Source organism: Ochotona curzoniae, unplaced genomic scaffold (genome assembly GCF_017591425.1).
Source record: "Ochotona curzoniae isolate NIBS_2020 unplaced genomic scaffold, NIBS_Ocur_1.0 contig_43, whole genome shotgun sequence".
Classification (NCBI taxonomy): Eukaryota; Metazoa; Chordata; class Mammalia; order Lagomorpha; family Ochotonidae; genus Ochotona; species Ochotona curzoniae.
Window position 1 is genome coordinate 27179036 of NW_024466218.1, and position 16076 is coordinate 27195111.

At 45.2% G+C, this 16076-nt stretch overlaps 1 protein-coding gene across 1 annotated transcript in view; it reads left to right on the forward strand.

Moving 5' to 3' along the window:
* NEDD4L (NEDD4 like E3 ubiquitin protein ligase) overlaps positions 1–16076 on the forward strand; it is a 271487-nt gene that overhangs the window by 135210 nt on the left and 120201 nt on the right. The window contains exons 3-4 of the mRNA XM_040985047.1: positions 13251–13332; positions 16038–16076. Coding sequence (XP_040840981.1) covers positions 13251–13332; positions 16038–16076 — 121 coding nt within the window. The remainder of the gene's footprint in view (positions 1–13250; positions 13333–16037) is intronic.

Consider the following 16076-nt stretch of genomic DNA (forward strand, 5'->3'; position numbering starts at 1 on the left):
GTTGCAAACTGGGGTCGTCCCCATCAGTGGGACAGTCTGAGACAGAGCATGCCATGCTGAGAAGCTGGACACTTCACAGGGAGAAGTCTAGCACTGGCCTTGCATCCTTCCCACTGACAGCCCAAGGACCCTTGTTCCCCAGTTCTGTCATTTGCAAAATGGAATTGTGTTTGTGGGGGTGACCTCCAGTCTCAGAGTGCTCAGCCTCCCTACTCTAGGTTGGTCGTGGTGCTCTCTGGGACCAAACCCAGGACACAGGTGACTTGACAGCCAAGGGAGAGGGGAACATGGTAGGTGGGGCTTCCTGTGGAGAGCGGCCCTGCTAGGATGGCACTCTGTGACTTGCTGAGCCTCTCCTCCAGCACCCCGAAAAATAAAGTCATCATCTCTGTCTATCCTGTGACCTAGGGCGAGTTCCTATGCTCTGCCCGGGCACAGGGGAAGCTCTGAGGACATAGCCTTGCTTGGACGAAGCAGGCCTGACTGTGGCAGCCAGTGCTTGGTACTGGCCACTGTGCTGAACGGAAGGGCAAGGGGTGCACCTGCCACGCACCTCGTGAATACCTCAGCACTGCTTGCTGAGGATAGCTGATAGAGTCCTCTGATTTCTTTTGTGCATGGCAAAGTTAGAAGACAAACTTGGGAATGTCTTGCTTCAGAGTTCATGCACCCAGTTAGGTTGTCACGATGCCCTCTGTTCAGGGACCTGCAAAGGCACTAGAAAATTCTGGTGACACATGGCTGGCTGGCTGTCCTTCCACTCAAGTAATGATGCCTTATCCCCATAGTCACTGCTCAGAATCACAGGTGTCCCAGAACAGCTACTATCTTCCTTCAAACGCCAATGTCCATCCTCCTTGATCACTTGCTCCTCTGCTTAGCACAGTCTCCTTGGGCCTCCTGGGCACTGACCTGACATGTTCTGTGCTGTTGAGTGCCCTCCCTGGAATGGAAACTCCTGAAAGGCAGGGCATTTTGTCTCTAGGCTTCCCTTGTATGTCACAGGTGCTTAGATCAGTGCCTGCCACTGGCAGTGTACATGAACTGAAGGGAAGGGAGGGCTCCTTCTCAGGGCTCATGTAGGTCCTGACTCTGGCCATGGATTGCCTTGGTTGCTGCTGCTCCTTAGTGCTGGTGCTAGGAGACCAGTTGTCTGTACACAAGTTTGCCAGCCTGCACACACTGGTATGACAAGCGGCTTTGGGGTCAGAGTCTAATCACCAGACTTTGTATTATTTGCTTTTGCTGAGGGTTGCATCTTGGCCTGCTGGCTTCTTTTGGAGAAAAGAGAGCTGGCCACAAGGAAGTAGTCCTGTGGCACTCCCTGCAGCTGTTCACCTGTGCAGGGAGTGTCTCACTCACGGGGGTTTCTCCTGCCTAATTGCTGTGCTGGTGTTCAGTATCCTGCATGTTGCCTTGCCGAGCTCCGCTGTGGTTTTCCTTAGCCTTAATCCTTGATTAATTGCCTCTTGTTCAAACTCCCTAAGAGTGGCTTAGCCTCTGCCTTCAGCTTCAGCTTCACTGCTCTGGGGTTTCTTTGTTTCAACAGTGACATCAGAAAAACCACCCCCAAATGGCGAAGGAGGCTGTTGTGCTTCTGGCCAATCATGGCTGGTTGACAAGTGCTCCACTTACCGCCCACTGGGAATCCCGTAGCTGGGGCAGAAGTAGCAGTAGGATCTTGTATTCTGCTTATGCAATGTCACGGAGGTCTGACCTCCACACTGGCCCAGGAGAGGTGCGCTTTGGTGTATGTGGATGAGGCTGTCAGTCTGACCTGGGCACCTCAATGTTGTGATACTGTAACATGTTTCCTCAGATTGCAGGGAAAGGGAGAAATGCAAGAGAGAAAGGACCTCTAGAATTTTGGAAAATGGAATAAAAAAATAAGTTTCTTTTGGTGCAAAGACTTTTTGAAATCTATGCGTAATTTTTTAAAAAAGATTTATTTTGCAAGCTAGCATTAAAGAGTGGGGAAGAGACAGAAAGCCAGAGACAAATGTTCCATCTACTCAGATGGCCACAACAGCCAGTACTGGGCCAGGTTGAAGCCAGGAGCTTCCATTGGTCTCCCAATTGAGTACAGGGGCACAGATACTTGGACCATCTTCTGCTGCTTTTCCAGTTCATTAGCAGGGAGCTAGATTGGAAGTAGAACAGCTGAATTAAATGTGGAAAACAAACTGGTGTTCAAATGGGATGCTGGAGTTGTAGGTGGTTGCCTTATTCGCTGCACCACAACACTTGCGGCCTTGCACAATTTTTAAGGAACATACATTTTTCATTAACTTTTTGAAGATCCCCTTCCAATGCATAGATTTTAAAAATTATTTGTGTTAATGCACACATTGATTTCAGATACCTTGTATGAAAGCAACAAATGGAAAACATTCATTGTTAAGTTTAATCTTAATGGTGGATGAAAATAATTTGGACAGTTGGGTTAAATAAAATGTAATATTAAAACACCAAAAAATTCTACCAAATAGAAACCTGTCTTTTAATTCCATTTCTATGAACTGTTTCTTGAAACCTCATCAGATATCCATAGAACCTACTCTAGTAAGCATAATATTCTATCTAGTAAGTCTAGTGGCATAAAGTTTTCATACTCAACTTAGCACCCTGACGAGATAGGGGTGGCCTGTGTCAGACCTGCAGCCTCTTAGTGATCCTGGAGCCCGTCCAGGTACTCTTTAGCTGGCCCTTCACTACTGAGTCACACCTGACACAGGAATTTAAGGGAGCATTTTTAAAACTCTGAGTGCCTTAGATTTATACCAGCTTTAACCAGGCTAAAACCACTGCTATCAAAATGGAAATCCAGTTTGGATGAGTCAGACAGGGGAAGAAGTTTCACTGTGCATAGCAAGTCCTAGAGATACAGCTCAGGGACTGTATAGCTCATGGAGGTGGGCAAGTCGGCCAAGATTTGTTTTTAAAGATTGATTTATTTGAGAGGAAGAGTGACCTACAGAAAGAGACAGGAAGATTTGTCCCTCAAATGGCTGCAGCAACTGGGACTGGGTCAGGCTGAAGCCAGTAGCCAGGAACTGCCTCAGGCTTTGGGGCTCAGAAACTCTGGCATTCCGGCCATCTTCCCCTGCCTTTCCTGGTGCATTGGTGAGGAGCTGGATTGGAAGCAGAGTAGCACTGTGCTATGGGATGCTGGTATTGCAGGTGGCTGCTTAATGAGCTACACCATTGTTTGTTGGCCCTTGAATCTTATGAGAACTTCCTCTCCCCCTCCCTCAATAAATGTCGTTTCTTCTTGGGAATATGTGAACCCAGATTTCTGATTGTGAATCCCTACTATGTATTTATGTACAACTGGAAGTGTATGCAGCCTGTGGCACTCTTCTCTCCAGCTTCGGAGTGGGAGATGTTCTCACCGAACAGCCCCTGTTCTGTTGATGGCTTTCTCTTCCTGTGATAATACAAGGACACTTCCAAGTGTTCATGCAGAGGCCTACTCTGTGGCACAGTGGGTGAGCTGCTACCTGGATTGCCAGTGTCTCATGTGATGCTGATTTAAATCCTGGCTATTCCTCTTCTGATCCAGCTGTCTGCTCATGGCCTGGGGAAAAGTAACAGAAGGTGGTCCAAGTGCCTGTGCGCCAGCAGCCATGTAGGAGACTTGGATAAAGCTTCTGGCTTTGGCTAGGCTTAATGTTAGCCTTACCAGTCATTTGGGAAATGAGCCAATAGAATTATCTCTCTCTCTCTCTCTCTCTCTCTCTCTCTCTCTCTCTCTCTAGCTCTGCAGGTCAAATTAAAATCAATAAATATATTTTTTGAAAATCGTGGAAAAGTAGAATCAAGGGTCAGGCATTTGTTGCAGAGACCACCAGAGGCTGCTTGGGGCTTAGGATGCCGTATCCCACATCAGTACGCAGTGGTTTTGAGTCACGTCTGCACTTTTGCGTTTCCACTTCCTGCCGTTGTGCACCCTGGGAGGCAGTGGTGAGCACTCATGTACTTGGGTCACTGCCACCCATATGACAGACCCTCTGGAGTTCTGGGATCCTGGCTCTGGCCTGGCCCCAGTCCCAGTTACTGCAGACATTTGGAGGATGAGCCAGCAATAGGAGATTGCTCTATCAGTCACTTTCTCTGTCTTTCAAATAAAAATAAAGGTTTTTTTCAAAGAAAAACAAAATGAAGATTGGGAGCTGTTTGTCTGTTCATTGCTTGCATGTTCTGTGGTCTTTCTGCAGACCCTGCTGCTAAGAAGTCTCATTGTCCTCCCCTGCCCTTGTAGCCCAAGGAAAGACATTTGGGGGATGCCCTGTGCTGCACTCAGTGTTAGGGAGTGGTCAGGTGTCTGGGGGCTTGTTTGCAAGTTTAATGGACTCAAAGACGTCAAAGACGACACTTGTAGAAATTACTGTGCAAGTTGTGTTTGTTTGTTTGTTTGTTTGTTTGTTTGTTTTTGGAGAATTGAGGGACTATGTTAGTGCTAGGTGAGCCCAGGCCTACCTGTGGTTTGGGGACAGGCTGAATGGCCATGGTAGGCTGCCTGGCATGAGAGCTAAACATACTGTTTTAATGTTCTTTTGCAACTCAGGGCAGGTCTGTAATCCTTCATCTGCAGTTCCAAAGTGCAGAAGGCCCTGGAAGCTGAAATCATCAGCGTGGGTTTGTGGCCCAACCTGCCATGAAGGGACTGCTGGGTATTCCTGGCCCTGTGTGCAGCACCTGGTTTGCTCCTTCCTGGGCATCACGACATGACTAGCATTGGAGGACTGTGGATGTAAGGGGTGTTATGTAATAATTGGAACAGTGACTGAGTCATGTTTCTACAATGAGGAAGAAAAACGTGACACCTTTGGCCCTGCGGGTATCTGATAAAGGCTGATTATAGGGGGGTGTTAGTTTTCCAGAGCACAGACAGGTGGCTCCAGACAGAAGTCAATTGTCTGGCAGGCTAGGGGCCCAGAAGCCTGACCTCAGTGTCAGCAAGGCCATGCTCACCCCAGACCTCTAGGGAGGACAGTTCTTCCCTGATCTTCCAGCTAATCCTGTTCCCTGGCTGGCATATGGAATTCTCCTGGAGTATATGGGAAATGTGCATTATGAAAAATCCTGCATGAATTTCACATCTCTTTGCACCCAGGTCATGGATGCATCACTCTAGTTCCAAATAAGCCACATTCTAAAATCCTATAGTTAGGACTTCACCATATAAGCTTGAGCTCAGCCCCTAACACAGGGGGGATTGAAGACACTGGCTATTCCTTTCATTTTTTTGTCGGATCAGTGCCCAGTGCAAGACCTTTGTCCCTTGGCTTTGGTGGAGCCCCTTGGAATTTGTGTTTACTGCCTGGGTGTCACTCCAGATGTCAGAAGCTGCCACGCCTCCTGTTAGCTCCCTGGGAGGCCGGCCTCCCTTGCCTCAGAGATCTTGCCTGTGAGAAGAAAGGTCTGGTCTTGCAGTGAGAACTCAGCCGTGCTTTGGGGTAAGCCGCTCCAGTGCCTGTGGCTCTGTGGTTGCTGCAGTCCCGGTAAGCTCTAGAATTGTTCCTAGGCAAGCTGAAGGATTATACAAGGTACTCAGAGCAGTGCTTGGCTTTGTAGAAGTTGTGAGGCAAGGAGCAATTGCTCGGTACATGCATAGGGTTGTTTATTACTGTGCAGTGCCCCCCCCCCGGGGGGTTTTGTTTTTGTTGTTCTTTTATCTTAAAGGGGTGTCTGCCTCTGCTCAGCCCTTGTTCCTGAACACTTGGCACCGGTGGCTGCTTAGCAGAGCCCATCATGATGACACTGAAGAGTGCTTTGTGTCTGTGTGCCCAGCTTTGGACCTCAAACGCCCACAGCACAGCATGATCATGGAAATCCAGTGCACACCGTGCTCTGGGGACTGGTGACTCTTCCAGAAGTAATTATAAGTATCCCTTTTTCCCAGCTTAGTTAACCAAGGCTGAATTCCCCAGATAGCACTTTACTTTAGAGTTGCCCTCTTTTCCAGTTAGCTCAGGTTTAGCACTGCCCTGGCTCCAAGTTCAAAGTTCGGTTCTGCACAACATGATTTTCCTTTGTTCTTAAGAAGCATGGGTGAGATTGGCCAACCAGTAGGCTTTCTGGGCTACAGGAGAATAACTTAGTTGGAAATCTGCTTCTGTTCTTTATTCCAGTGTAATTCAGTGTCTACGTACAGTTTTTTATGGGCTGTAAATAGAGGAAGAAAGTGAACCAACTCACAAAAATATAATAAAGCAGTTAGGACTCTGTCTTTGCATTGGCATTTCATGATATTCTCATTGGACTGACTTTTCGTTTTCTAACCAGGAGGGAAGTGGATCAGCAGGTCTGGTAGCTCTGTCTCCCACCAGACTCATGCAAGAGTAAACAGACTGACTGATGTGATCCTATCTTGGAATTTTTCTCTTTACCTATTTCCTTTAGAACTGAATTCCTGCCAGGTTCTTATTGCTACAGGGTGCTTATAACCATGCTTGCATATTAGACAAATAATATGTAGTTGTTTTTTTTTTTAACTAAGCAAGACTTGACCTGCCTTTACTCTGCTCTCTCCTACCATCTCCTCCCCCACTGAAGTAAACAGAATGGTGTTGACTGGGAAATTGTAATTACAGGTAGCTTTGTATGTTGCCCTTCCTGTGACCCTAGGAAATATGTGTTAAGTGCCAGGGTTAGCCCACCAAGAGAGGCAATGCAGGGGACTAAAATCCTGCTTGTTTTGGTTGCTGTAGGGATTTGAAATGGTGGATGTATGAGGGCACCTCAGAAAACCTGTAGAAAATGGAGTTGAAATCCATTCATAATCATGGTATGCATTCCCGTGATCTTTTTGAAAACTCCTACGATGTATATGTATTTCTCCCAAATTTTCTCACAGAACAAGCTTGGGATTTTTCTGCACACCTTTTGAAGTATCTTCCTGTATAGTTCCACACCTAATACTGGAAGTGCTCCAACGATGATTTTGAAGTTACCACCACTGTTCATAAAGTGATTCCTCTGTTTCAGCCGACTTCATAAAGGCCAGGCATCTCCAGTAATCTTACTGTCCTCTCTGACTCAGGTTTCTCTGGAGGAGAGCTAGAGAACGTGTGTGTGTGTGTGTGTGTGTGTGTGTGTGTGTGGTCCTCTCTTCCCCTACGCTGGTGCCTTCACATTGTACTTGGTAAACCCCCCCACCCTGTCATAGCCTTTGGTGCTCAGTCAGTGGACACCCAGTGACTCAGGAATTAAATCACTTGTGAAAAGATTTTCCAGAAGTTTTCTGTCCCACTTTTTTTCTAACCTTTGAGTTGCATTCTCTCTTTGTTAAAGTATGAAGAGTGTGAAAGAAGCAGCTGTTTTCTTAACCTCTAGCTGTTGCACTCACTAATATATGGGGAAATATGTAATTGAACACACCGGGGATTGAGCAAGTCACATACCATCATTTTCTTTGGCAGTTGTGTGGGTAGCTCAGTAATTCATTTGGGAAACTTTCTGCTTTAATGGCTTCTGCTGGACCGTATTTGTACTACCCGAAGATAAGAGAACAGTGGTCTCAATTGAGCAGATTTTGTTTGGAAGACAGCTCCTCAACTGAAAAACCTTTATGGGCCCCTTCGTATTCAAATGGTTGTCATCAGAGCTGTATTCCTACTGATGGGTGGTGGGGCAGAGCAGTAAAAGATGCACATGTAGTGGACCCCTGCTACCAGGAGGCTCTGTGACCTCAGATTGGGGCAAGAAGATCCAGGGAGGGAGGGCTTAGTGACTGGAAAGTTTTGGGCTACAGGTAAATCACTAGTTGATCCAAAACCATCATACCTGCAGTAGCTAAAAATACAGTTTTTCCATCATTTCTCAAAATATGCCTAAGCCGTAAAGTCTTAATGCTTTTTTTGCAACTTGTTCAAGACCAACATGAGGATGCTTCTGATAACATAAGAATGAGAACAATCTGACCTGTTGCACTCTTGTATTTCTTGTAAAATCTGACATATTTAAGCATAAGTGGCTTCTTGCCATTATTGGTAACATGATATGTTCAAAGCCTACTTCATGCCTTTAGTAAATCTTAAAGGCTATAATATATGTGTCCTTTTAGAAAAATCTTCAGTTATCGTCTCTTTGAGATAATTTTCTGAGCAGAAAAAATATCTAAAATCCTAATGGGTTTGCTATTGACGTGTAAGCTGGCCATGAAGTTATAGGCTCCAGCGCCTCATTAAAGGTGCAGTGAATTGTGTAGTATGTGTATGTGTAAGTATTAGTGCTATTTTCATAAATGTTTTACTCATGAAAGTACTACATGCAGTATAAATTTTAGAAATAATCTAGAAAGAACATAAACTTAATTCACAGCCTTATCATCTTGAGATGTGATTTTTAAAAATGATATGTAAGTTAAAGTTAGAGCAAGAAAAAGAAACCTATTCACTGATTCACTACCCAGATGGCCTCAGCAGCCAGCACTGGGCTAAGCCAAAGTCTGAGTCCCCTGCATGGGTGGCAGAGGCCCAGATACTTGGACCATCTTCCATTGCTTTTTCCAAACCATTAACAAGGAGCTGGAATAGCCAGGGCACAAACCCAAGACAAAATGGGATGCTATGCCAGGATGCTCACCCAAATATTACCTTTTAAATTGTATCTCAGTCATTTCCATACACGCATATATGAGTATTTTGAAAAATATATTAGAAAAAAAATGTTGCTTGTTCCTTACTGTTATGCTATGATTATTTTCTCTCATTTGAAAATATTTCTTGGAAACATGATTTTAATGATTAGCAATGTTTTAGTACATGATTGCCCCATAATGTATTTAATCACTTCCTTATTGAACTGGAAGGTTCTATATAATATTTTTTTACCTCGTATGTTGCTGTGATGTTATCTTTTGTAGATAAACACTTACCTCCATCTCTGATTATTTCAGGAAATTAGTCTCTAGAAATGCATTTGCTAGGTAAAATGGCATCAACTCCTTGAATATTCTTGACACTTAAACCGAACAGCTTTCCAGAAAACTTGAAGTAATTTGTGTTTCCAGTACTGGAGTATTAGAACGTCTGCCTTTCTTTAGAAAGTGTTAATGTTTTTCAGGCTTTGACAATTTGTTAAAGAAAAACTTGAGCTTCTGTAGTATTACATGTGTTGTGTTTCCCTTTGCTTACAATTCCTGGCTGCTTTTCTTGGTGTGTGGAAATCTTTTGTGTCATTTCTCCTCTGAGAGTACAAGTGGTTTTGTAACACTGATGATACTGGGAAAAGTGGAAGAGAATGAGGAAAACTCTGACTTGAAACAGGTTGTCATTTGCTAGGCAGGTTCTGCCACAAAGCTTTCTCTGGGTCAGCTGGGTCTTAGTAGGTGAGTCATCAGAGTAAATGTAACGTCCAGTGCACTTGGCTCTCGGGGAGCACAGAATCCCTCCAGCCACAGCACACAAGGACCAGCTCCAGCACCGTCCTCTTCCAGGAACACAGGTACATTCTGTTGGGTTGCAGTTGTGATGCTTACCCTTACCTAGGAAGCAGCCCTTATTTACTTTATTGTTCCCTTGAATTGTACTATCCATAGCTCACTGAGGCAGCCATACTCAGAATGCCATCAGCTTTGCCACTGGAGTCAGTTTCTGTTCTCCTTTCCCCTCCAGCCCTCACTGCCCTACCCTGACTTAAAATATGTGGCCCTTAGCAAGCCCTTTATCCTGGAAAAAAAAAAAAGAAAAAGGTAAATATTCGGTGTGAAAGAACAAAGAACATTCCAAGGTGCCCAATGGAGATGACCAAGGATGACGTGTAAGGACTAACTCCCCTTGGCAGTGTCTTGGGAGGTTGAGCAATGGGGCAAACCCAGGAAGTCTACTTTTCAGTTTTCCTGGGAAATGACCTCAGCCTCATGTCTTGTGCTTAACAATGAGGTGGAATGAGACGCCTGAGTCAGAGTTCTGTCTCCAACTCCTCTAACCTGGTAGAAGGACCTGTAAACCTGAACAGTCCCTGCATTGGGGATGGTCAGAGCAGAGGCCCTCAGAGAGCAATTTTCAATTGAGCATTAAGGAGATAACAGTCCAAAAGCTCTTCCCTTGTAAATTTTGCAAAATCTAGACTTGACCATAAATTCTTGGTGACTTCCCATGAGAGTGCAGGTTCCTAGGCATTTCCTGCTGAGTATCTTGACATTTGTTGGCCTCTTTGTGATTCTGCTCCAGATAAGATATGATGCCTTCTAGCCAGTGATTTCACCCTCATTCAGTGTATCTCTTATCTCTGAGATCAGATGATATCACTGTTGCATCCACTGGACCACTAGAACAGAATGATACATTTGCTAGTGACAGTCACAACAAAGTTTTATTATGAGTGAGAGGCAAGACAACTGACCGACCAACCGGCTGGCCAGCCAGGACCAACACTCCGTATCCTGAACAACACATTCACAGGGTTTTTAGAGGGGCAGTCCACATCAGCTTGAAAAGGGGCAATCCACAATAGCCTGCAAGGTGAGGGGGGAAATACCACACATTCCCTCCCTATTTGGGCTGGACAGCACATACCTGGCTCTTCTCTGGTCCAGCAGTTAAGGTAAGCAGTCTCCTAATTACCTCAAGCCACCTGTGAGATAATCAGACTTGGGCCTTGACTCTTGAAAATGGGGGCCCATTGTGCTAAAGGTCACTCACTATAGGCTGTTTGGCTTGCAAACTCACACTGTCAGTAGCAGTGAGCCACGTTTACTCCATTTTGTTTTCAGTTCTACAGTCACCCTTCTAGCTTTGTTTGTTTGTTTGTTTCCCTCTAGTGTGCTCTTCTGAGTATGGATAAGTGTCGGACTGGTTTGTCAGTGAATGGGTAGAATCTCTCAAGTAGTTTTACCTCAGGATGTTGTATGGTCAGTGACAAACTCCAAGGATGTGAGATCCTTCCCGGTGCATCTGATGGTCTGCCCAAGCAGAGCATGTAGATTTGGAGTCATGAGGGCCTCTTGGGTCATGATGCCACTTGTCAAGATGCCTATGGCCCCGAGGTTGGCATGGCCTCCTTTGTCCACTCTGCCTGCCTCCCCCATTGATTGCTTTGCGATTCCTGCTTTGTGATCCTCCCGCTTCTGTTGAGGTTGTTCTCATTCTTTGGTGCGGAAGCCTCCCCATGGGGTTTCACTGCCTGCAGTCATCTTCTTGTGTTGAGTCTGAGCTCTAGCCTTCTGTGTTTCATCAACCTTGCTAGCAGTTACTGAGCACTTACTGTATGTCAAGCACCATTGTAATTTCAATCAAACCAGTAGAGCCTCCTTAAATGAAGGAAGCCCTGCTGTTATCCTCCGACATAGATGGTAAAGAAGAGGGTATGTGGGTAGACGAAGCCAGGATTTGAGCCCTGGCAGGATTGATTGGCCAGGCTGCATTATCCCCCTTGAGTCCTCTAGACTGCTACCCTGTCAACTTTTCTGTGCTCAGGACCCAGGGTTCTGCCCATCACTAGACCTCTATCCATCATCTTTCTGCTTGAAAAGCCTTCACCCTGCTCCTGGCCCCGGGCCCCTCTTTGGCAGTACCACCAAGCTGGATCTGTGAATGGAAACCCCCTGACGCTGGGTTAGTGCAGGGGGCCAGATCTCTGCCTTGGAGATCTGCCTTAGTAGGTCGGGGGCTGCTGCTGCTGTCGTGTTTCTGAGTGCTGGGCACCCCCTGTCATCATCATCATTTGGCATCTCTCTGCTTCTGGTGGGGTGCGGTCCATGTCATTGTGACCAGGGGCTTGTCTCCTTGCTGGCCTAACAGCAGTCAGGGTAATCAGAGAATAGAATCTTAGGACTAGTTTGCACTCTCCTTGGAAAGGTGCTGTCACAGCTTCCCTGAGCACAGGGCCAGAAGTGAGTCCTGGCTCCCTTTGGGGTGAACAGAGCAACCCAGGTAGAGCACCCACATCAGACCCCAGGGGCTCCTACATGGCAGGAATAAGGTGGAACCATGAAATCCTTGGCCTGCCAGCACCCAGTTTGTGCTTGAGTCAAACCAGGTACCTGGAGCAACAGCAGAGAGCTAAAAGGATCAAGAGAGGGCATCCATGCATAGCCTAGTAAGGGGGAGGCAGGAAGAGAATGACAATTACAGGAATTATCACCGTGGGCAGCTGTACTGTGTGTTTGCCTCAGTGCTGACTACTCTGTACCTTGCAATAAGCCAAGTGCAGAACAGTCACTTGTCACTTCATTCAGAATCAGTGTTAACGTTAAGGGTGGGCAAGTCCCAGAACAAAGAAGTGAGGAAGCTGGAAGCATCCAGATGAAACTTTTCTTCTCCCTTTGAGCCTGCACCCCAGCCTCAGGCCCAGCTCCTGGGCCCTTGCTTACTCTCTGCAAGGTGACCTCTCTACTACTAAAAATACTTCCACTGCTCTCTGCTCTTTGCTTCTTGGATGGTGACTATATCCCTGTTACTACCAGTCTTTATAAAGGGTTTTGGGGCATACTTATCCTGAGATCAGATCATACAGTCTTAGTATTTTATCTATGGAAACAGTTTGGAAGTTGCAAAATAAGGGTTAGTGGCCATGGTATGGCCGTTAAATGGATAATTTTCAAGTTGACATGAATTGCACACAGCGGCTTGGTAGCAGTAAATCATGATAATCAGATGAGTAAAAATTGGGGAATTGAAGGCATGAAGAATCTCTTTATAATTTTACTTTTCTTGAAGAAATTCTTCCAAGCTCTTAATAAAGTGAACTTGACCCTGTTTGACTGTCTCCTGGATGAGTGTCTCTGGATGAGTGGACAGCCCACAGCAGGAATCCTTCCAGTCCATGTCTTACTGAAAGGTTTCGGTTTCCTAGAAGGATTAAAGATGGAAGATATTGTGTGTGTGCATAGGATTCTGGGACTTGTAGTCTGGAGAGCTGGATTTTGATCTAGACTTCTCAAGTCTAATTTTAAATTGTCTCTCTCGTCTTTCTGGGCTCTAGTTTTTAGTTTTAGGGTTTTTGCTATTTTTTTTCTTTTAATGTTGTTAGTGGATGAATGTTGGTTTAGTTGAAACATGGCTGTTTTATCTCCACTGAAAGTAAAATAATCTTTACCTAAAAATGGGACTATGAATATAAATGTGAATATAAATATGGATTTAGTCTGCATGATAAAATGCTACTGTTCTGGTTTGTGGGATTAAAATGAGCTGAAATGTTAGCTGATCCTTATATTTCCACTTTAGCTTGGCTATTTTCTTTTTGTAATATTTTTGAAATGAGAAGTATCATCCTGCTAAATCTGAAATATTTCCTTACAGTGATCCATATGTGAAACTTTCATTGTACGTAGCAGATGAGAATAGAGAACTCGCTTTGGTACAGACAAAAACAATTAAAAAGGTAAGTGGCCATCCTTAACTAGACTTCATTTAAGTCATGATGTATTCTTCCAGTACTCAGTCTTTAAATTCTTTATAGATTGAAGTTTTTTCCTGTTAATCCAAGATTTTGCTTTTTGCTTACGTGATTATAAAGAATGGTATACTCAAGATAATTCCTCATACAAGTGATAATTTTTTTATTCTCACAAAACATGCAGCAAACTAGCACTTGTTCGTGTTAGCTGTTTTTCACTTAAAACAGTTTAGAACGCACTGCATGAAATGGAATGGTCTATGGAGTTGTTTTAGGCATAAAAGAAATGGTTTAGCTCTCAGCAAACAGCACAGTATTTCCTAGCTTTGTGAATAAAGCAACATATATATATATATATATATTTAGTTTCAAAAGTGTGATGTACATGATTTCATTAAAGATTTGTTTCTATAGTTGAAAATAACATGTTAATTTCACCCAGGTCCATGTTTGTATCTGAGAAATGCATGAAAATACCGCCTTGCCTTTTGGGGACTTTATTGAAGATACATGTGTTCTGTCTCCTCTGTGTTTTGCTGAGCATTTGGGGGGTTTTGCCTCACCCCTTCCTGCAGGAGGGGTCAGATGGTGTGAGGCTGTGATGAAGGTATCCCCTGGCAGCCTGGTGGCTTTGAGAACAGGGACTTTGTGCCACTGCCTGGCAGACAAGCAGGGCTGCAGCCAGTTTATTTGTGTGAAGAGAAGCCATGGCCATGGGTCCTTCGCTCAGCTTCGTTGCTGGCATTAAAAATCTGGTTTGCAAACAGGAGCCACTGTTTCGATTCACAAGGCATGCCTGTGGAGGACGGAGGCCATTGTTCCGGGCGCTCGTTCCGAGGAAGTGGGAGGGCACCTTAAGGGAAGGCAGCTGGAGTCCTGGGTGCCTGCTGCATGTGGAGCCAAGGACCAAAGTGGGTCGCTAAAGGCAGCAGCCGGTCAGGGATGTTACAGTGTGGTGGTTCCTTCTGAGGGCAGCTCTTCTGCCTCCCGCACTGTCCTTGGCAGAGAGGGTTGCTGTCTTCTCTCAGCAGCCAGCCTCCGGTTAGTATGCCCATGCTGCTCCCATCACCCCACTCCCTGTGACTGTGCTGTCCTGCGTTGTTTGCTTCCCCTGCGGATCATTTATCTAGGATCCCAGAACCCCACCCCCACCAAGGATTTCCAGGAAGCAGCACCCCACCCCCACTCCTCTGCTGGCCCTGCAGGCTTGACGGCTGCCCCATTCTGACCTGGCTCCTCTCTCCCACCCTCCCTGCCTGTCATCACCATCCCGACTCCATTCATATCTCAGAGTGTGGCAGCCCCCTCCCCCTTTTTAAGGATTGGATTCACTGGGAAGGTGTGGGTGGAGAAAAGTGCTGATTTTTTAAAACATAAGCCTGAGTTCTGTGTTCTGTTCACATGATGCATGGTGCTAATTTTTTCCCTCTTCTCACCTCTGCCTGCTCATATATGTTAGAAATACATGGATAAAAGCAAGTAAGATTTTGGCTTTAAAGAAAACGTTGGCGGGGTGCGGATTCCTCAGTGTCAGATTTTTACACCTGTGTTATATAGGCAGGTTTCTGGAGAGCACTCTGCGCACACACACAGGCGTGAATGTTCCGGTTTCGAATCTGCATGCTCTTGGTTTTGAAGCGGTCAGACAGTCCCTCTTTTGTCCATGATGAGGACAAAAGGATCCTTGCCATATTCTAAACAAGTGCCTCTCTTAGATTAGTAGAAAAATGAGTAGCTGAGTAAATGGAGAGGAAAATTGAACAGCAAGTTGATAGGTAACTTTTTTAACCTGGTTATTTTAGAAAAGCATATTTTAGAAGAAACTTTTTGACTATAGCCAGCTTATTTTTTCCTGGTTGGAAATTCTGATCATCAATACTGTCTTTATATGAATTTTTGAATGAAGACCTTATCAATAATAAACACTTTCAGCCTTCTCCTTCCTGTTTCACTTCGTTCCTGAATGTTTGTAGCAAAAGGGAAGTCAAGTTTATTTTCTTCTTGTTGGAATAATGACACCAGTGATAAAGTCTTGAAGGAAGTGGTCATTTCTTTTTTTGTTTTAAGAAGTTGTGTTATTGATTTGAAAGAGTTAGAGAGAGGAGAAGAGAGACAGATCTTCCATCTGCTGGTTCTCTCCCCAAATGGCTACAACACCCAGGGCTGGGCCAGGCCAAAGCTGGGTGCTTCTTTTGAGTCTCCCATCTGGATAGAGGGGGTTCAAGCATTTGGGTGTTCCTCTGCTGTTTGCGCAGGCCCCTTAGCAGGCATCTGGATTGGAGTGGAGCAGCCTGGACATGTCTAGCCTCCATAGGGTATGCCGGTGCTGTGGGTGGCCTCTTAACTCGCTGTGCCACCATGCTGGCTCCCTAGAGGAAGGAAGGAGTTTTCCTATTGTTATAAGGGTGGCTCTTTGTTGGCCTGTGGTCTGACTGCTGTGGTGACAACAGGAGATTGACGGCTACCTGTCTCTGAATCCTCTGTTTAATCAATATATTTCTTCCTCCTCTCCTTTGCTTTGCAAAATATTCCCAAGCTGTTAATGGTTGCTGCTCTGATTGGCATTTTAGCAATCTCAGCTGTTATTGATCAAGAAGAAAGTTTAATCAAATATGTAGCTTTGCACTGTACTAGTAACTGTTAATGTTTCTGAGACTGTTAAAGATATTACAAGATAATTTCTTTTCCAGACGCTGAACCCAAAGTGGAATGAAGAATTTTATTTTAGA